At 51.0% G+C, this 21,845-nt stretch overlaps 1 protein-coding gene across 1 annotated transcript in view; it reads right to left on the bottom strand.

Moving 5' to 3' along the window:
- Nucleotides 1-21,845, bottom strand: part of cep192 (centrosomal protein 192) — a gene marked incomplete at its 5' end in the record, with an annotated part of 187,767 nt that overhangs the window by 153,117 nt on the left and 12,805 nt on the right. The window contains 5 exons of the mRNA XM_084338489.1: nucleotides 1,830-2,115; nucleotides 8,224-8,340; nucleotides 14,593-14,691; nucleotides 14,923-15,107; nucleotides 20,464-20,614. Of these exons, the coding sequence (XP_084194615.1) occupies nucleotides 1,830-2,115; nucleotides 8,224-8,340; nucleotides 14,593-14,691; nucleotides 14,923-15,107; nucleotides 20,464-20,614 (838 nt within the window). The remainder of the gene's footprint in view (nucleotides 1-1,829; nucleotides 2,116-8,223; nucleotides 8,341-14,592; nucleotides 14,692-14,922; nucleotides 15,108-20,463; nucleotides 20,615-21,845) is intronic.

Raw genomic sequence — 21,845 nt, 5'->3', positions numbered from 1 at the left:
GTGCTCTGGGAGCCAACACACGGGGCTAGTGCTCTGGGAGCCAACACATGGGGCTAGTGCTCTGGGAGCCAACACACCAAGCTAGTGCTCTGGGAGCCAACACACAGGGCTAGTGCTCTGGAGCCAACACACGGGGCTGGTGCTCTGGGAGCCAACACACGGGGCTGGTGCTCTGGGAGCCAACACATGGGGCTAGTGCTCTGGGAGCCAACACATGGGGCTAGTGCTCTGGGAGGCAACACATGGGGCTAGTGCTCTGGGAGCCAACACATGGGGCTAGTGCTCTGGGAGCCAACACACGGGGCTAGTGCTCTGGGAGCCAACACACAGGGCTAGTGCTCTGGAGGCAACACACGGGGCTGGTGCTCTGGGAGCCAACACACCAAGCTAGTGCTCTGGGAGCCAACACACCAAGCTAGTGCTCTGGGAGCCAACACACGGGGCTAGTGCTCTGGGAGCCAACACACGGGGCTGGTGCTCTGGGAGCCAACACACGGGGCTAGTGCTCTGGGAGCCAACACACGGGGCTAGTGCTCTGGGAGCCAACACATGGGGCTAGTGCTCTGGGAGCCAACACATGGGGCTAGTGCTCTGGGAGCCAACACATGGGGCTAGTGCTCTGGGAGCCAACACACGGGGCTGGTGCTCTGGGAGCCAACACATGGGGCTAGTGCTCTGGGAGCCAACACACGGGGCTGGTGCTCTGGGAGCCAACACACGGGGCTGGTGCTCTGGAGCCAACACATGGGGCTAGTGCTCTGGGAGCCAACACACGGGGCTGGTGCTCTGGAGCCAACACATGGGGCTAGTGCTCTGGAGCCAACACATGGGGCTAGTGCTCTGGGAGCCAACACACGGGGCTAGTGCTCTGGGAGCCAACACATGGGGCTGGTGCTCTGGGAGCCAACACACGGGGCTAGTGCTCTGGGAGCCAACACACGGGGCTAGTGCTCTGGGAGGCAACACACGGGGCTAGTGCTCTGGGAGGCAACACATGGGGCTGGTGCTCTGGGAGCCAACACACGGGGCTAGTGCTCTGGGAGGCAACACATGGGGCTGGTGCTCTGGGAGCCAACACACGGGGCTAGTGCTCTGGGAGCCAACACACGGGGCTAGTGCTCTGGGAGCCAACACACAGGGCTAGTGCTCTGGAGGCAACACATGGGGCTGGTGCTCTGGGAGCCAACACACGGGGCTAGTGCTCTGGGAGCCAACACACGGGGCTAGTGCTCTGGGAGCCAACACACAGGGCTAGTGCTCTGGAGGCAACACACGGGGCTAGTGCTCTGGGAGGCAACACACGGGGCTAGTGCTCTGGGAGCCAACACACGGGGCTAGTGCTCTGGGAGGCAACACACGGGGCTAGTGCTCTGGGAGGCAACACACGGGGCTGGTGCTCTGGGAGCCAACACACGGGGCTAGTGCTCTGGGAGCCAACACACGGGGCTAGTGCTCTGGGAGACAACACACGGGGCTGGTGCTCTGGGAGCCAACACACGGGCCCCGACCAAGAGGACGTCCCACACCAACATACGTGGACGTACTGAGGAAGGACGCAGCGGTGGAGAGCTCTACGGAACGGGCCGGATGTACGGAGGACCGCGATGAATGAAACATTTTAATTAATGTTCAGCCCAAGTTGTAGCAAACTGTAATGAAGGTATCTTGTGTGGGGTATGTGTACAGAGCGGTCCTGCCCTGGCACCAGGTCCAGTCACTCATTAACTACAACTAGTAGAGACGGTTATATATCAGACACATTTTTAAGTTGAATACACCTATCGAAGAGTGAAACACTAATATATAAACATGCAGTATGAGGAAGGAACCTTGTTGGAACTCAAGCTCCAGGTTGTCCGGACGGTAGTTCCAGCTATCGTCAGAGTGCTCCTGCTCCTGGTGGAAGCTCTGGGAGAAGTACTTGTCTTCCAGGGAGGTGGAGAGCAGGTTGTTGTCCTCCTCACTGTTGCTGCCCGAGGGCTGGGCCACCGTGGCGTCACCACACGGGCCCCCCCTCAAGCCCAGGAAGGGCCTGGGGCCGTCAGACTCATCCACATCCTCGTCATCATCATCATCATCATCATCATCATCATAGCCACAGTCTGGGAGCACCACCTTAGAGAATGCATGTAGGAAGTAGGGAATGGGCATTTTTAAGACAAAATCAGATCGATTGATCGCATGCTATACTAGAGTGATCGTGTATTACTCGTAAAGGGAATTTTTTTTTAAACTTAATTTGGTTCATTCACGTATATGTTTAACACTTTAAGGACCAGCCACGAGTTTATACATGTTACGGTGCCATGCGTTGTGGACCAGAGCCACGAGTTAACTCGTGGCAAGTTGTTATTGTTTTATTCCATATTAATAACCGTATTAACGTCCCCGATCGACTCTGGGGACCTACCCGCATATTTGATTTCGGCAACATGCAATACCGGCCAGATCCTCTTAGGGGCGCCATCGCTCCACTGCAGTATCATTGAGGCCGATTGGGGGAGAAAAATGTTTACAGTCTGTGGGCGTTTCATTTGAGCCTGGATCCCAAACGAACATCATCCATCTTTGATCACGTTTGGAAGCGCAGATTTCAGCCTGGAATAATGGGATTTATGATCAGCCAATGGACATATCGATCTAACAGATGCCGATGTATTATGACGAAATGCTGCCGGCGATCACATGGGCTGACGGTAGGATACTATTCACCCAAATTACAGCCGGATTGGAGCTTGTTTTAAAACGCAACGTGATCGATCAGTGAAAATGGCTACTTGAACACACTGTATTGCTAATCAATAATAGTAATCGGCGTCCCCCGCCGCCCCCATTTCATCCATAGATGCTCTGTAATAGTCCGGATGCTACGCAGTTTGTTTTATTTCATTCGTATATATACACAACAGAAATGGCGTTTGATATAACGTGACTAGCCTTTAGCCTATTATCTAGCTCCCCAGAAAAAAGACGAGGCGAAAACTGCGATAAACCTTATATTCACGGCGCTATAAAATGACAACCAACCGATGGATTTTTATTTTCTTTAAGCCATTATGAAGGCACGGTTTATGCACTCAAGTGACAATGAGAATGGACAATTCTCTAATTCTCTAATAATACTATAAAGTATATATATAGCTGTTAGAAAGTACATCGGTTTGTTGACAAAGCTCGGTCCTCTGGACTATAAATCGCCGCGGGACTTTGGTCGCCAAAGTGTTAAGGAAACCAACAAACAGTTATAATTAGGGGTGCACGATATTGATTTTTTTACCCCGATATCGATACAGATAACTTTCTGCTCCTCAAGGTCGATACCGATAATATATATATATTTATTGTATTATAATTTTTTATTTATTTTTTTATATTCCTGTAGTTTTGACCTAACCAGATTTATCATGACATGAGCGTTACTACTATGAACAAAACAAAGCCAAGAGAACAGTTTTGACTCTTCAAATAAAGTGACTATTTATTTTTCCAAATAAATATAATTTGAGTCAATCACAAAATTCACAATCCGTCAATGTCATTAACAATGTGTTTCCCTGAACAATGAGTGAACTAAAAACCAACAGGTATTGTGCTTTGTCAGCAGATAAAACATTTGACGCTATAGGAGAGGAGACTGTTGTGGTCTTGATCCATGAAACAACTATTACTTGGCATTTATACGTGCTGTGATTGCTGGCTGCTTTGTCACGTGTCTGGTGCGCCCAGCAATCACAGCGCTCCTACTGTAAAATGCGGAAGCAGCCATTTTAGCAAAGGCTAGCTCAGTGATTTTTTTACTCGTTTATAAAAATGATTTAAAATGTTTATTAGCAACGCCGAGCTTTCAAACCGCGCCGCGTGTGTGTGTGAAACCCTAATGGAACGCTGGGAACCTTTGAAATTGATATCGGATATATTTTGGACCCACCGCTAGCTTTTAAGCAGTGCTTGGTGGTGCAAATTAACCTGGCTACTACGGAGCAATAAGTGACTCTGTATTCAACCAAGGGTTGCATCACAGTCACGAAAGGGGCTAGATTTGCAGCAGCTTTAGCTGCTTGCGCGTCATCGTAGGCTTTTAACACACCATCGTAGCGGTGGTGATGTTGCAGGTGACTTTATTATGTTGGATGTGTTATAGCTTGTTGCCCTTTTCCCTCCTCGTGGAACTTCTGCATTACATTTGTTACAAATAGCAAACAAACTGTTTTCCTCTGAAACTTTGAAAAAGTCCCACACTACTGACGCCATCTTTGTTTACTATCCACGCTGCTTCTGATAGTTACGTGACTACGTCACAGCCAGGCATGAGAAAGGGAGCGCTGGATTTGTGAAAAACTCCCTGTTCCTAAACCACACGCCATCAGTCGTACCACAGTTCTGGCAAAACGGGAGGCCCCTACAGTAAAAACAAACGCCCTTCATCCCAATCCACCCACACTGCATTTTTTTAACAAAAAAATATATTATATATTATCGGAGCTATCAATAATTTTATTGGGATGATGTCATAATTGCTGATATCGACCCGATAATTATCGTGCATCCCTAGTTATAATCTTACACATACATGTGAAACAAATATGTAAAAAACATAATTTTTAATTTAAGCTAGATTTTTCTCATAGCTACGCCCATCCCTAGTAGGAAGGAGGTCATTTCCATGATCTAATATACATGTTGTTGTCAGGAGTTTTCACTGAGAAACATTATAGAAAACATAAACGGATAGAAAAATAGCTGGTGGCCATAATCTGATGAAATTAAACCATGGCTACAATCGTTTCAATCAGTTTCATCATCCCCTCGCATCCCCTATAAATGCCAGAAATATCATGACCTGTGGGAACGCAGATAAAATAAAAACTCAACTTATTACAATGCATTAAAATCACGATCTTCATAAAGGAAGATAATAATACAACTGTTTTGAAGACACTCTAGATCAGCGGTTCTCAAACTACGGGTTGCGACCCAAAGTGGGGTCACGCATTGGCAACAAAAAAAATATATATCAAATCTTCCACCCGGCAGCGGTGTGTATTTGCCACGTCTCGCCCCTTCATCAATGGAGGCCGACACACGTATTCCAATACACATCTCACTACACCCTGCACATTTATAATCGCGGGAGGGGGGTCTGGTCTTTTGTGTGTAACCTGGACTCGCAAATTGCAATAGATAGGTTTGTTGTCAGAAGCGTTGCTGGTTGGCTGCGATGAAATGGGCTCTGCGCATAACCAGCTGCTATACCACACTGAGGTGAGGTGGCAGAGTACTCGCCTTTGTTAACTCGGAGAAGAAGCGCAGATTTTCCTTGCAGACAAAAACAACACATTGGCAGAGAAATGTGCCGATAATGAGCTGGAAACTCCGTTAGTGGCACTCCAGGATAATCAGCGGAGATTTGGGGGTATTTACTCAGCTTGATGGCTTGTTGTAGGAACAGAATGCAGGAGGCGCTCAATGATCTTTCGTGTGACGAGCTACTGAAAGTCAAGTTCACTGGACAGGCCCTCGCAAAGTTCTGGACATCAGTCCGGAACGAGTACCCAGTGTTGTGTAATGCTGCGCTGAGAAAGCTTGTCCCCTTCGCATCAACATACCTCTGTGAGGGCGGATTTTCAGAGTAGAAGCGGGTATCTGCCAAAGCTCACTTTCTTTTCATGTTCTGGCAACATATTTTGGCTACGATGGTCATTTCATGTATGGACGAGGACATTTTCTCGCCTTTTTCCTGGAATTACTGAGAAACACCCAAATCATACTCTATTAAAAACGGTATAAAACGGAAATGTACGGATGAAAAAACAATCTGTCTCGGGCATGTTGACTAGAAGCAACTCACTGAGGGTCGACGGCGTTATTAGACCGATTGATATAATATAAGATATATTTTAAGCACTTGCAAATGTCACAGTCTAAAACGATCTCCATTGAATAAAGACCTGGCGATGAATGGGGTATCAGCGCCCCCTGCTGTGGCGGTCAATGTGTTAAGTGTGGGGTCGCCAAAAAAATTGCTAAATAAAATGGGGTCGTGGTATAAAAAAGTTTGAGAACCCCTGCTCTAGATAGGAGCCTCAAGATATAGGGAGGTGTAGTGGTTACTTCCTGGTCTATAGGGAGGTGTAGTGGTTACTTCCTGGTCTATAGGGAGGTGTAGTGGTTACTTCCTGGTCTATAGGGAGGTGTAGTGGTTACTTCCTGGTCTATAGGGAGGTGTGAGTCTATACTTTCCGTAGCCGCATTTCTGCAGGACGCTCTCTGATTGGCCGACGTCAGTTTCTACACTGGTTAGGCTTAGGCACTCTTTCGAAGTTGGTTAAGGTTAGAGTTTGTCTTGGAGCATGGCGATAGAACGCCAGGTAGTTTGCAGGCTGTTCGACGCGGAAATGGGCAAAGACACAGCTCGTCACGCGATTGGGCAAACATGTCAGTGGCCAATCAGAGAGCGTCAGTCAGTGGCCAATCAGAGAGCGTCCTGCAGAAATGCGGCTATGGAAAGTATAGACTCACACCTCCCTATAGACCAGGAAGTAACCTAGGGTCTATAGGGAGGTGTAGTGGTTACTTCCTGGTCTATAGGGAGGTGTAGTGGTTACTTCCTGGTCTATAGGGAGGTGTAGTGGTTACTTCCTGGTCTATAGGGGGGTGTAGTGGTTACTTCCTGGTCTATAGGGAGGTGTAGTGGTTACTTCCTGGTCTACAGGGAGGTGTAGTGGTTACTTCCTGGTCTATAGGGAGGTGTAGTGGTTACTTCCTGGTCTATAGGGAGGTGTAGTGGTTACTTCCTGGTCTATAGGGAGGTGTAGTGGTTACGTCCTGGTCTATAGGGAGGTGTAGTGGTTACTTCCTGGTCTATAGGGAGGTGTAGTGGTTACTTCCTGGTCTATAGGGAGGTGTAGTGGTTACTTCCTGGTCTATAGGGAGGTGTAGTGGTTACTTCCTGGTCTATAGGGAGGCCGGTCCGCCTCTATATTAAAGGCAGCCCAAGAGTCCTTCTGCGTTTCTCTGATTGGCCACGACGCCCATGTGACCGCGGCGCGCAGCAGAGCGGAAATAGGCTGCTGCCTCCGCGTCAAGAAAGACAGACAGGCATTCTATTGCCATGCTCTGCGACAAACTCTAACCTTAACCAACTCCGAAACAATGCCTAAACTTAACCAACTCCGAAAGAATGCCTAAACTTAACCCTAACCTTAACCAACTCAGAAATAATGCCTAAACTTAACCCCAACCTTAACCAACTCCGAAAGAATGCCTAAACTTAACCGGTGAAAGAATGCACGTTTATAGCGAGAGATGATAAATTAATTAAACGTAAAAAAAAAAAAAAAAATGAAGTGATTCGAACTTGTCACCAACCTTTTTCCTCAGATTTTCTCCCATCCCAATGTTAGTCGTTATGCCAATTCCCAATCCCCTTCCTGGTCGCTGCGCACTTACCTCCCACAGTCAGATCATCTGGGAGAGTAAAGGCTATCACGTGCTTCCTCCGACACACGTCTAGCCAATCAACCGCTTCTTTTCACCTGGCAGCGCGGACTCTCACTGAGAGGGTGTAACGTGTGGAAGGATCACACTACCGCCCTTAGATCCTATCCGCGCTTAGCAGGCGCCCCGACCGAACTGTAGGAGTCGCTGTTTACAACGACCCGGACCCACCCCGCCAGCTTCTCCCACCCTCTAATACATTCGAACAGGCGAATCCAGCGTCTCCGGGGTTGGTGACGAACACAATCTCCGCTACGCCACCTGACCGCCTCCAATGGACACATTTCTAAATTGTCTCGTTTAAAACAAATAAAGCATGAACATTGGCATGGTGTATTCATCCACAATCTATATAGCTCAACATGAAACAATTCGCAATTAATCGTAAAATAATTACGTATAATTTTATTTCAACCAAAAATGCTTATACAATAATGTTAGTGATAGAAGGGAACTCGTTTTGTGCCAAAATGGAAATCTTGCCAATGTTGTTACAATAGCCGATACATTTTCCCAATGATAAATCCCTATACGGGTGGACTGGAGACTAAAGTGACGTCAGACTACACCTCCCTATTACCCTAAAATATAAGAAATGAAAAAGGAAAAATAAATAAACAGTTCAAAAGAAAATCTTCAAATGATGTCAACATTTTAATAATATTTAAAGATTTGTATTATATTTTTGATAATCAAGCTGTTCCCTTCCCTTGTGTGGTGTTGTACCTGGGAGAGGTGGAAGCTGCCCTGGGTGTCCTGGGGGAGGTGGGTGGTCGGAGGCCTCCGCAGGTACAGAGAGTTGAGCTCCGCCGTGGGGCCAGACTCCGTGCTGTCCATGGCATCCTGGGCACACAGTCACAATCAGAGACACAGTCTGCACTATGGAAGACTGCCACTAGGGGTGCAACGGCTTACAAACCTCACGGTTCGGACCACAGTTTGGAGTCAGATGGGATCATTTTTCAGATCAGACACAAAAAAGAAAAAAAGGAGACAAATATAACTTTGCTTTCCATGTATTCTGTAAAACACAAACCAAGGAACCTTTGTCTTAAAGGGGCTATGCACTGCTATTCCTAGCACTATTTGGGCAACTTTACACAATTCCTGTTAGTCTATTGAAGACATTTGTAATTTTTTTTTCAAAAAGATTCATTGTTTTATATTTCTAATCAAGTACTCGAAACCATCATTTTTCAGCCTTAAGAAATCAGGCTGTTATGGCCTGGCTCCGCCCAAAAGCACTTTGAGTGACAGTCAGACCACAGTCTGCACTGGTAGAGGGAGGGAGGGAGGGGGGGGGAAGAGAGAGAGAGTTCAGTTCAGTTCAGAGTTTTTATTTGCCACATGGAATAATACAATCATAGTTTCTTCATTAGAAAATCATAAATAGTCATTCCATGGACAAAAGGAGCAGGAAGAAGAATAAATCTTATAGTTATATAGTTACCTGCCCCTTATTCCTAAACTAACATGTATTTTCTTAATGGTCGGCGTATAACCTTATTTACACAAATAATAATTTATACCATGAGAGAGAGAGAGAGAGGAGAGAGAGAGAGAGAAGCCCCTCCCTCTCTCTTCCTTTTTTTCTTTCTATCACTCTCCCGTTCGGAGGTGTGTGTCGCGCGGACCTCCGTGCGGCAGGTCCCCCCCCCCCCCCCCCCCAAGTGCCCCCTCTCTCTCCCTCCCTCCTTCTCTCTTCCTTTCTCTCCTTTCTCTCCCACTCGGCTCTCGCTGATGAGACGAGGCAACTTTTTTCTTTTCTTTCTTTCAATCTCCCGTGTGGCGCGCGGCCGGCAGGTACCCCCCCCCCAAGTGCCCCCTCTCTCTCCCTCCCTCCTTCTCTCTTCCTTTCTCTCGGCTCCCTCTCGGCTCTCTCTTCCTCTCGGCCCCGCAGCCCCACTCGCTGTCTAGTCTAGGTAGAATGGGGGCGGGCATTAGCTCCAACCACAGAGCCAATCGCATCACTGTGTCTATCCACAGCGCCCAGTGACGTGCTCAGGGACTTCAAATCAAAATGACCCGATTTACTAGAGGCACAGAGGGGGTGGGCTGAAACAGAGCAATTCGCCAATATGGTATTTAGACCCTAAAACACATTGATACGAACTCCTATTACTATAATACAATGCTAGAGACTGAAAAATGACATTTATAATGCCATTATAAACTAGAGAGCCAAGCCATGTTGCTGAAAATCTCAACATCAACGCAACATAGCGAGCAAGTATATTATTAGCATCCGTCGATCCCCGTTGATCTTTCGAACGACGACTAGTGGCTGTAAAGCACTTTGTAGCGACGACTGAAGCAGGAAGCTGGACCTGGGAGACGAGGACATAATGAACCCTCAGGACGACACCTGGACCTGGGAGACGAGGACATAATGAACCCTCAGGACGACACCAGGACCTGGGAGACGAGGACATAGTGAACCCTCAGGACGACACCAGGACCTGGGAGACGAGGACATAATGAACCCTCAGGACGACACCTGGACCTGGGAGACGAGGACATAATGAACCCTCAGGACGACACCTGGACCTGGGAGACGAGGACATAATGAACCCTCAGGACGACACCAGGACCTGGGAGACGAGGACATAATGAACCCTCAGGACGACACCTGGACCTGGGAGACGAGGACATAGTGAACCCTCAGGACGACACCTGGACCTGGGAGACGAGGACATAGTGAACCCTCAGGACGACACCTGGACCTGGGAGACGAGGACATAGTGAACCCTCAGGACGACACCTGGACCTGGGAGACGAGGACATAATGAACCCTCAGGACGACACCAGGACCTGGGAGACGAGGACATAATGAACCCTCAGGACGACACCAGGACCTGGGAGACGAGGACATAGTGAACCCTCAGGACGACACCGTCACACTGGGATTGGTTTCGCTTGTGAATGAAGCTCGCGTCATGTTCGCCTCCAAAATGAAGAAAGAAGTGAGTAAATTGTGACGTTAAACTAAATAAATTAGTGTGTTCCGTAGACTGTAAATATAAGTGGCCTGGTCTCACTCCCTGGTGCCCAGCCTGGTCTCACTCCCTGGTGCCCAGCCTGGTCTCACCCCCTGGTGCCCAGCAGCATGGTCTCACTCCCTGGTGCCCAGCCTGGTCTCACTCCCTGGTGCCCAGCCTGGTCTCACCCCCTGGTGCCCAGCAGCATGGTCTCACTCCCTGGTGCCCAGCCTGGTCTCACTCCCTGGTGCCCAGCATGGTCTCACTCCCTGGTGCCCAGCCTGGTCTCACTCCCTGGTGCCCAGCATGGTCTCACCCCCTGGTGCCCAGCCTGGTCTCACTCCCTGGTGCCCAGCCTGGTCTCACCCCCTGGTGCCCAGCAGCATGGTCTCACTCCCTGGTGCCCAGCCTGGTCTCACTCCCTGGTGCCCAGCCTGGTCTCACTCCCTGGTGCCCAGCCTGGTCTCACTCCCTGGTGCCCAGCCTGGTCTCACCCCCTGGTGCCCAGCCTGGTCTCACTCCCTGGTGCCCAGCCTGGTCTCACCCCCTGGTGCCCAGCAGCATGGTCTCACCCCCTGGTGCCCAGCATGGTCTCACTCCCTGGTGCCCAGCCTGGTCTCACTCCCTGGTGCCCAGCCTGGTCTCACTCCCTGGTGCCCAGCATGGTCTCACTCCCTGGTGCCCAGCCTGGTCTCACCCCCTGGTGCCCAGCAGCATGGTCTCACCCCCTGGTGCCCAGCATGGTCTCACCCCCTGGTGCCCAGCCTGGTCTCACTCCCTGGTGCCCAGCAGCATGGTCTCACTCCCTGGTGCCCAGCATGGTCTCACTCCCTGGTGCCCAGCCTGGTCTCACCCCCTGGTGCCCAGCAGCCTGGTCTCACTCCCTGGTGCCCAGCAGCATGGTCTCACCCCCTGGTGCCCAGCCTGGTCTCACTCCCTGGTGCCCAGCCTGGTCTCACCCCCTGGTGCCCAGCAGCCTGGTCTCACTCCCTGGTGCCCAGCCTGGTCTCACCCCCTGGTGCCCAGCATGGTCTCACTCCCTGGTGCCCAGCATGGTCTCACTCCCTGGTGCCCAGCAGCATGGTCTCACTCCCTGGTGCCCAGCAGCATGGTCTCACCCCCTGGTGCCCAGCCTGGTCTCACTCCCTGGTGCCCAGCCTGGTCTCACCCCCTGGTGCCCAGCAGCATGGTCTCACTCCCTGGTGCCCAGCATGGTCTCACCCCCTGGTGCCCAGCCTGGTCTCACTCCCTGGTGCCCAGCCTGGTCTCACTCCCTGGTGCCCAGCCTGGTCTCACTCCCTGGTGCCCAGCCTGGTCTCACTCCCTGGTGCCCAGCAGCATGGTCTCACTCCCTGGTGCCCAGCCTGGTCTCACTCCCTGGTGCCCAGCATGGTCTCACTCCCTGGTGCCCAGCAGCATGGTCTCACTCCCTGGTGCCCAGCCTGGTCTCACTCCCTGGTGCCCAGCATGGTCTCACTCCCTGGTGCCCAGCAGCCTGGTCTCACTCCCTGGTGCCCAGCAGCATGGTCTCACCCCCTGGTGCCCAGCCTGGTCTCACTCCCTGGTGCCCAGCCTGGTCTCACTCCCTGGTGCCCAGCCTGGTCTCACCCCCTGGTGCCCAGCATGGTCTCACTCCCTGGTGCCCAGCCTGGTCTCACCCCCTGGTGCCCAGCATGGTCTCACCCCCTGGTGCCCAGCATGGTCTCACTCCCTGGTGCCCAGCCTGGTCTCACTCCCTGGTGCCCAGCAGCCTGGTCTCACCCCCTGGTGCCCAGCCTGGTCTCACCCCCTGGTGCCCAGCATGGTCTCACCCCCTGGTGCCCAGCATGGTCTCACTCCCTGGTGCCCAGCCTGGTCTCACTCCCTGGTGCCCAGCCTGGTCTCACTCCCTGGTGCCCAGCCTGGTCTCACTCCCTGGTGCCCAGCCTGGTCTCACTCCCTGGTGCCCAGCCTGGTCTCACCCCCTGGTGCCCAGCAGCCTGGTCTCTCTCCCTGGTGCCCAGCCTGGTCTCACCCCCTGGTGCCCAGCCTGGTCTCACTCCCTGGTGCCCAGCCTGGTCTCACCCCCTGGTGCCCAGCCTGGTCTCACCCCCTGGTGCCCAGCCTGGTCTCACTCCCTGGTGCCCAGCCTGGTCTCACCCCCTGGTGCCCAGCATGGTCTCACCCCCTGGTGCCCAGCAGCCTGGTCTCACTCCCTGGTGCCCAGCATGGTCTCACTCCCTGGTGCCCAGCCTGGTCTCACCCCCTGGTGCCCAGCAGCCTGGTCTCACTCCCTGGTGCCCAGCCTGGTCTCACCCCCTGGTGCCCAGCAGCCTGGTCTCACTCCCTGGTGCCCAGCCTGGTCTCACTCCCTGGTGCCCAGCAGCCTGGTCTCACTCCCTGGTGCCCAGCCTGGTCTCACCCCCTGGTGCCCAGCATGGTCTCACTCCCTGGTGCCCAGCCTGGTCTCACCCCCTGGTGCCCAGCATGGTCTCACCCCCTGGTGCCCAGCCTGGTCTCACTCCCTGGTGCCCAGCCTGGTCTCACTCCCTGGTGCCCAGCCTGGTCTCACTCCCTGGTGCCCAGCATGGTCTCACCCCCTGGTGCCCAGCCTGGTCTCACTCCCTGGTGCCCAGCAGCATGGTCTCACCCCCTGGTGCCCAGCCTGGTCTCACTCCCTGGTGCCCAGCCTGGTCTCACTCCCTGGTGCCCAGCCTGGTCTCACCCCCTGGTGCCCAGCCTGGTCTCACTCCCTGGTGCCCAGCCTGGTCTCACTCCCTGGTGCCCAGCCTGGTCTCACTCCCTGGTGCCCAGCAGCATGGTCTCACTCCCTGGTGCCCAGCATGGTCTCACCCCCTGGTGCCCAGCATGGTCTCACTCCCTGGTGCCCAGCCTGGTCTCACCCCCTGGTGCCCAGCCTGGTCTCACCCCCTGGTGCCCAGCAGCCTGGTCTCACTCCCTGGTGCCCAGCAGCCTGGTCTCACCCCCTGGTGCCCAGCATGGTCTCACCCCCTGGTGCCCAACTATCCAAACCGACGACAATAATTGTTTTAAATAGAGGATTCCGATTACATAAAAGTTCTATAATTCAAACAAATTCGAACAAATTACCACTTTGAATTCATTCAAACTGTATTTTAGGAAAAGGTGACAGCCCTAACGTGCAGCAAATTATCATTTTACAAAAATCACTACATTTCGTGACATTTAATTACTTGTTTGTTAAAAAAAAGATGTCCAAGAGTATTTTTGTTATGAATAAAGTAAAGGATGTGTTAGAGTATGAGGCAATGAGAACACTCTACTGTTCACTCATCTCACCTTATATCAGTTATTGTGTTGAAGTGTGGGGGAATACTTATGGGACCAATATAAAACCATTATATATACTACAGAAGAGGGCCATAAGAATCACACATAAAGTGAGTTATCGAGAACACACAAATATATTATTTATTAAATCTAGAATAATTAAACTTGAAGACATGGTTAAGTTTCAAACAATGTTAATTATGTTTAGGGCAAGAAATAATACACTGCCAGAAAAACTACAAAATGTTTTTCATTTAGAAAGTGAGTTTAGTAGGAGAAAATACAACTTTAAACATCAGTTTGCACGTACCACACAGATGTGTCCTTCAGTTATTGGTGTAAAGTTGTGGAATTCTCTCCATAGCGAGCTTAAGGGATGTAATAGTGTTTATCAATTCAAAAAAAATTATAAAAAAAAATATTTTAGTCGGTATGAAAATCAAATGTGATCTGAATAGTGAGATCTTTTCTTTTCTTTTTTTTCTCTCTTTTATTCTTTATTATTATTATTATTATTTAATTTTTTTCTTGTTTAACTGTGGATTGTGAGTTTCTTGTATAATGGTATAAATTATTATTTGTGTAAATTAGGTTGTACGCCGACCATTAAGTAAATACTTGTTTAGTTTAAGAATAAGGGGCAGGTAACTATAAGATTTATTCTTCTTCCTGCTCCTTTTGTCCATGGAATGTTATTTATGATTGTGTAATGAAGAAACTCTGATTGTATGATTCCATGTGGCAAATAAAAACTCTGAACTGAACTGAACTGAACATGTGGTTGTTGCCGCCATCACAGTGGCAGTGATCTAGTCGCAGTACTGACCAGAGCCTCTTGGCGGTCTCGGAGTCTCTGGGGCCCCCCTGAGGCCCCCGGGGAGCAGCTGCCCTCTCCGGTGCCCACAGGACCCACACGGTCCCCCATCTGGAAGATACAATCAAAATGTCATGTGATATTTTGGCCATTTTTCATCCGGCACCAGGTGCCCACTGGGTAAGTAGAATCTGTACTATTGTTGTGAGTAGGTGAATTATACACATCTGACAATATCATAACTATATAATATCCATAAGCATGCCTATATTGTTTTTATGTCTCTGTCTCATACATCTGGTGTATTTCTGAATATATCTCGTATGTGTTGCCTGTACCTACCTGGGTGTGTCCGAGCAGAGAGACGAGCTGGTCCTCCTCCCCAGCGCTGCTGCCCACGATGGCCAGCCCCCGCAGCACGTCGTAGGTGGTCTGGAGGGCCGGGGGGGGCAGAGGGATGGTGGGCACTCCTCCGTCGCTCCCACTCTCCTCACTGCCACTGCTGCCGTCACCTCCCCCTCCATCACCTGACAAGAGACCAACAGCATCTTCACTCTCTCCTCACCTCCCCCTCTCCTCACCTCCCCCTCCATCACCTGACAAGAGACCAACAGCATCTTCACACTCTCCTCTCTCCCCCTCTCCTCACCTCCCCCTCCATCACCTGACAAGAGACCAACAGCATCTTCACACTCTCCTCTCTCCCACTCTCCTCACCTCCCCCTCCATCACCTGACAAGAGACCAACAGCATCTTCACACTCTCCTCTCTCCTCACTCCCACTCTCCTCACCTCCCCCTCCATCACCTGACAAGAGACCAACAGCATCTTCACACTCTCCTCTCTCCCACTCTCCTCACCTCCCACTCTCCTCACGCCCACTCTCCTCTCTCCCACTCTCCTCACCTCCCACTCTCCTCACTCCCACTCTCCTCTCTCCTCACTCTCCACTCTCCTCACTCCCACTCTCCTCACTCCCACTCTCCTCTCTCCTCACCTCCCACTCTCCTCACTCCCACTCTCCTCACTCCCACTCTCCTCACCTCCCACTCTCCTCACCTCCCACTCTCCTCTCTCCTCACCTCCCACTCTCCTCACCTCCCACTCTCCTCTCTCCTCACTCCCACTCTCCTCTCTCCCACTCTCCTCACTCCCACTCTCCTCTCTCCTCACGCCCACTCTCCTCACTCCCACTCTCCTCTCTCCTCACTCCCACTCTCCTCTCTCCTCACGCCCACTCTCCTCACTCCCACTCTCCTCTCTCCTCACTCCCACTCTCCTCACTCCCACTCTCCTCACATCCCACTCTCCTCACTCCCACTCTCCTCTCTCCTCACGCCCACTCTCCTCACGCCCACTCTCCTCTCTCCTCACTCCCACTCTCCTCTCTCCTCACCTCCCACTCTCCTCACCTCCCACTCTCCTCTCTCCCACTCTCCTCACTCCCACTCTCCTCACTCCCACTCTCCTCACATCCCACTCTCCTCACTCCCACTCTCCTCTCTCCTCACGCCCACTCTCCTCACGCCCACTCTCCTCTCTCCTCACTCCCACTCTCCTCTCTCCTCACCTCCCACTCTCCTCACCTCCCACTCTCCTCTCTCCCACTCTCCTCACTCCCACTCTCCTCACTCCCACTCTCCTCACATCCCACTCTCCTCACTCCCACTCTCCTCTCTCCTCACTCCCACTCTCCTCTCTCCTCACTCCCACTCTCCTCTCTCCTCACGCCCACTCTCCTCACGCCCACTCTCCTCTCTCCTCACTCCCACTCTCCTCTCTCCTCACCTCCCACTCTCCTCACCTCCCACTCTCCTCTCTCCCACTCTCCTCACTCCCACTCTCCTCACTCCCACTCTCCTCACATCCCACTCTCCTCACTCCCACTCTCCTCTCTCCTCACACCCACTCTCCTCACTCCCACTCTCCTCTCTCCTCACCTCCCACTCACCACACCTCCCACTCTCCTCACTCCCACTCTCCTCTCTCCTCACCTCCCACTCACCACACCTCCCACTCTCCTCACTCCCACTCTCCTCACCTCCCACTCTCCTCACCTCCCACTCTCCTCTCTCCCACTCTCCTCACTCCCACTCTCCTCTCTCCCACTCTCCTCACTCCCACTCTCCTCTCTCCCACTCTCCTCACTCCCACTCTCCTCTCTCCTCACTCCCACTCTCCTCACATCCCCCTCCATCACCTGACAAGAGACCAACACTCTCCTCACTCCCACAATGAATAACAATAAAAAAGGACAAGGAGACGACTAGAGGCCAAAGGCCTTCGTGAACAGGTGGGTTTTCAGGCTCTTGAAAGGTTCCAGAAGGTGGGGGCCGCCACGCTGAAGGCGGGTGTGGGGGATGGAGAGTAGATCATCAGTGTCTGAGGATCGCAGGCCAAGGGCATGGAGGAGGGATTTGTATGCAAGAACGAGGATCTTATAGATACGGGACTTGACTGGGAGTCAGTGGAGTTGGATGAGGGTGGGGGGTGATGTGCTGCCAGGGCCTGGTGCAGGGGAGAACCCTGGCAGCCGAGTTCTGAACACACTGGAGCCTGTCAGCCCAGAGAGGACTCCATTACAGTAGTCTAGTAAGTACCTGCTTCCTTAAACTATGGGCCATGAATCCCAAATGCATCGCAGGCCTTCTCCCGACGAGACAAATAGAAACGTGTGTGATGCGTTTCAATGAGGCTGGGGCACATGACCTGGGGCACATGACCTGGGGCACATGACCTGGGGCACATGACCTGGGGCACAGGACCACTGTAGTGATACGTTTGTGTTGAATAACCTTTTAGTTAAGAGACATTACTGGAAAATGATAAGCACATCTTTGGCACTTAATGAGCACTGGATTTAAAGTGAACGGCAGACACCCTCTCCTCTGTAGCAGCAGGTCAAACTGGAGGAGTTGAGGAGAGGGTGACAGCGGAGGTCAAACTGGAGGAGTTGAGGAGAGGGTGACAGCGGAGGTCAAACTGGAGGAGTTGAGAGATAGTGTGAGCGGAGGTCAAACTGGAGGAGTTGAGGAGATAGTGTCAGCGGAGGTCAAACTGGAGGAGTTGAGGAGATAGTGTGAGCGGAGGTCAAACTGGAGGAGTTGAGAGATAGTGTGAGCGGAGGTCAAACTGGAGGAGTTGAGGAGATAGTGTGAGCGGAGGTCAAACTGGAGGAGTTGAGGAGATAGTGTGAGCGGAGGTCAAACTGGAGGAGTTGAGGAGATAGTGTGAGCGGAGGTCAAACTGGAGGAGTTGAGAGATAGTGTGAGCGGAGGTCAAACTGGAGGAGTTGAGGAGATAGTGTGAGCGGAGGTCAAACTGGAGGAGTTGAGGAGAGGGTGTCAGCGGAGGTCAAACTGGAGGAGTTGAGAGATAGTGTGAGCGGAGGTCAAACTGGAGGAGTTGAGGAGATAGTGTCAGCGGAGGTCAAACTGGAGGAGTTGAGGAGATAGTGTGAGCGGAGGTCAAACTGGAGGAGTTGAGAGATAGTGTCAGCGGAGGTCAAACTGGAGGAGTTGAGAGATAGTGTCAGCGGAGGTCAAACTGGAGGAGTTGAGAGATAGTGTCAGCGGAGGTCAAACTGGAGGAGTTGAGAGATAGTGTGAGCGGAGGTCAAACTGGAGGAGTTGAGGAGATAGTGTCAGCGGAGGTCAAACTGGAGGAGTTGAGAGATAGTGTGAGCGGAGGTCAAACTGGAGGAGTTGAGGAGAGGGTGAGCGGTTCACTAGAGGTCTGCTCTCCTCCGGGCGACACCATCCGGCAGAGACACGGAACACAGTGGTCAGTTGTGTGTCCGATTATCACACGTCCTACTCGCAACATAACCATAGGATTCAGATTAAAAGTTTAAATAGATATTAAAGGGGCACTTCAACAAAAAACTGTAATTACAGCTTAATTAAATTATAAGGTAGCAGGTAAAACAAGGTATAGCTATTTCTTTATTTCATTGAGCTGTAATTAACTCAATGTCCCTGGTGACATCAGTGGTGGCCATATTCAAACGAATTTACTCTCAATAACTGTCAAACTAAATTAAATGTTTGGATGTGTGTGAGATTATGTGCAAAATAAATCAGCATTGTATTTTTGGTGAAGTGCCCCTTTAACCTCTAAAGCCTGAGCGGTCCAGTACCTGAGCGGTCCAGTACCTGAGCGGTCCAGTACCTGAGCGGTCCAGTACCGGAGCGGTCCAGTACCTGAGCGGTCCAGTACCGGACGCGTATAGTTCAATTTCTTTACCAATTTCCAGTTCCACGTTCTGCGATCTGATTGGCCACTGACGTTTCTGGTCGTGTGACATGTGCGGCCAATCGTGTGACGCCTGTTTCTACACCGGTTAAGCTTAGGCGCTCTTTGGAAGTTGGTTAAGGTTAGTTTGTCTTAGAGCAGGGCGATAGAACGCCAGCCCTGATTCCAAACTCTAACCTTAACCAACTTCGAAAGAGTCGCCTAAGGGTGCTTTCACATATAGTTCTGGTGGACTCTGTGCGGTTCTGGTGGTGAAGTTGCAACATTGTTGCATTCTTCATTTGGTTCGTCTGCATTCACACAGCAATCTGTCAGTGCGTGTGTGTGTGTGCGTGTGTGTGTGTGTGTGTGTGTGTGTGTGGCTGCGAGCCTGTGTGCGCGCGCGTGTGTGTGTCTGTGTGTGTAGACTGCGAGCACTGTCTGACTCCAGATCAGCGGAGGCGGAGTTTTTTATTTTGACGTGGCATTGATCCATTGTTCTATTGAAGCCCATTACCACCATCCTCTCGCTAAACAACTTGTACACCTCGTTGTTTTTGTGAGCGCCCACGGTAATAATAATAATAAGCCGGGTGTTCCTTCGACCCAAGATGCAGTTATATAGATAGATAGTGTTGTTTTGCAGTGAATGCCGCGCGCGCGGTAATAATAATAAGCCGGGTGTTCCTTCGACCCAAGATGCACAGTTTATCAGGTGACTTCCTAAGCAAACCGAGACCCATGTTTTCAGCCGGACCAGAGTTTGCCTGTTTGGTCCGCAAACCGAGTTCGACGCGCATTCACACAAACCCGAAAAACCGGACTATCGACTTCTGGTCCGATAGTTCGGACTAGGGCTGGGCGATATGGAAAAAAATCATATCGCGATAACGATATGATAATGTTATCCTATTTCTCGATATCGATAATTATCGAAATTGTTTTAAGTATACATTTTTTTTTTTTTTTTTTTTTTAACAACAGATGTATGTTTATTTTGCAGCAATTCTTTGTCGTTGCCGCCATCTTTAGTGTTACATCCCCTCACACTCCAGTTCTCAGGTATATTTATCGTTATCGTTATATCGCCCAGCCCTAGTCCGGACCAAACAGCTCTAGTGTGAAAGCGACCTAAGCTTAACCAGTGATAAACTAGGCGTTAGGTAGTTTGCATGCTGTTCGAGGCGGAAATGGGCAAAGACACAGCTCGTCACGCGATTGGGCGCACATGTCACATGACCAGAAACGTCAGTGGCCAATCAGATCACAGAACGCGAACCTGGGTTGGTAAAAAACTATACGCGTACCGGACAGACAATGACATCACGCCATAAATCCATCTCTACAGAATAGGGATGCCTGATCGATCGGCCAGCGATCGGTATCGGTCGATATTGACTAAAATAGCTGGATCGGGTAAAAAGAATAAAGAAAATAAAGATTTTAGAATTACACCGCCATTTTGTCCCTAGGCCAGGTCTTGCTCGAAAAAGAGATATTTGATCTCAAGTGACTACCTGGTCAAAATAAAGGTTAAAATATACCAAGAACATGCAAATGGACCTTGTAGAAGTGGAGCCATCCTCCATTTACTTATGTATATTTAGGTGGGTTTTCAGAAAATAGGGCTTAAAGAGCCGTGTGCTTCACCTGTGACGGGGGAGTTGATGACCTGTCCCTCAGCAGAGCGACGGTGTTCAATCCCTGATCGAGACGAGGCACCGCCTCCGGTAACGGGCTCATCGTCAGAACTGCCCCCCTCTAACCCGGGTCTGAAGCTGGGACGGTGACTCTCTCCAACCTGAGAGAGAGAGAGAGAGAGAGAGAGAGAGAGAGAGAGAGAGAGAGAGAGAGAGAGAGAGAGAGAGAGAGAGAGAGAGAGAGAGAGGAGGAGAGAGAGAGAGAGGGAGAGAGAGGGAGAGGGAGAGAGAGACAGAGAGACAGAGAGACAGAGAGACAGAGAGACAGAGACAGAGAGAGAGAGAGAGAGAGAGAGAGAGAGAGAATTACCACTGTAATCAACACTAATGTAACTTGAGATATTGATTTTTTTTTTTTTATGTTTGGCTTCTCACATTTTATGGGGGGGGGGGTGAATGCTACTAAGAATTCCTATGCTAAGATTGGTTTTAATAATTCACAATGCAAAGATTCATTCTAAGGAGTCACACCTTACAATGATAAGATACATTCAAAAGATTCACATATTACGACATTAAGATACATTTTTAGCGAGACTAGGGGACAAAACGTTCTCCCTCTAAAATGGGACACCGTCTGGTGAAGACGAGTAAAATGTCAAATAATAACTACTACGACTAATAATCTAACCAGAGTGTCTCACCAGCTGCCTGGAGGCACTGGGCAGCAGCAGTCTGCTCCGGGGGCCTAACCCTAACCCTAACCCTAACCAGAGTGTCTCACCAGCTGCCTGGAGGTACTGGGCAGCAGCAGTCTGCTCCGGGGGCCTAACCCTAACCAGAGTGTCTCACCAGCTGCCTGGAGGCACTGGGCAGCAGCAGTCTGCTCCGGGGGCCTAACCCTAACCCTAACCCTAACCAGAGTGTCTCACCAGCTGCCTGGAGGTACTGGGCAGCAGCAGTCTGCTCCGGGGGCCTAACCCTAACCAGAGTGTCTCACCAGCTGCCTGGAGGTACTGGGCAGCAGCAGTCTGCTCCGGGGGCCTAACCCTAACCCTGGTAAACAAACTACCCTCCCACTCAGGGCATTATGGGGTAGAACACATAGTAGCATACTACAAAAACCTAGGGGTCCACAAAGACGACTTCAAACTTGAAATGGTAACAACAGATGAGGTACTCAAAAAATTGAGCGCCCTCCAACCGAACAAGGCCACTGGCCATGACAACATCCCCTCCAAATTCCTCAGAGACGCAGCAGCCGCCATCACCCCAGTCATCACACACATAATAAACCTCTCTATAAAACAGGGGCACGTCCCCAAGGACTTCAAAATTGCGAGAGTGACCCCTCTACACAAAAAGGGCAGCAAATTAGACCCAGGCAACTAC

The sequence above is a fragment of the Notolepis coatsorum genome (assembly GCF_963971535.1).
Source record: "Notolepis coatsorum genome assembly, contig: SUPER_19_unloc_2, whole genome shotgun sequence".
NCBI lineage: Eukaryota > Metazoa > Chordata > Actinopteri > Aulopiformes > Paralepididae > Notolepis > Notolepis coatsorum.
Note: the sequence above shows the minus strand (reverse complement) of the source record. Positions and strands in the feature narration are given on the sequence as shown.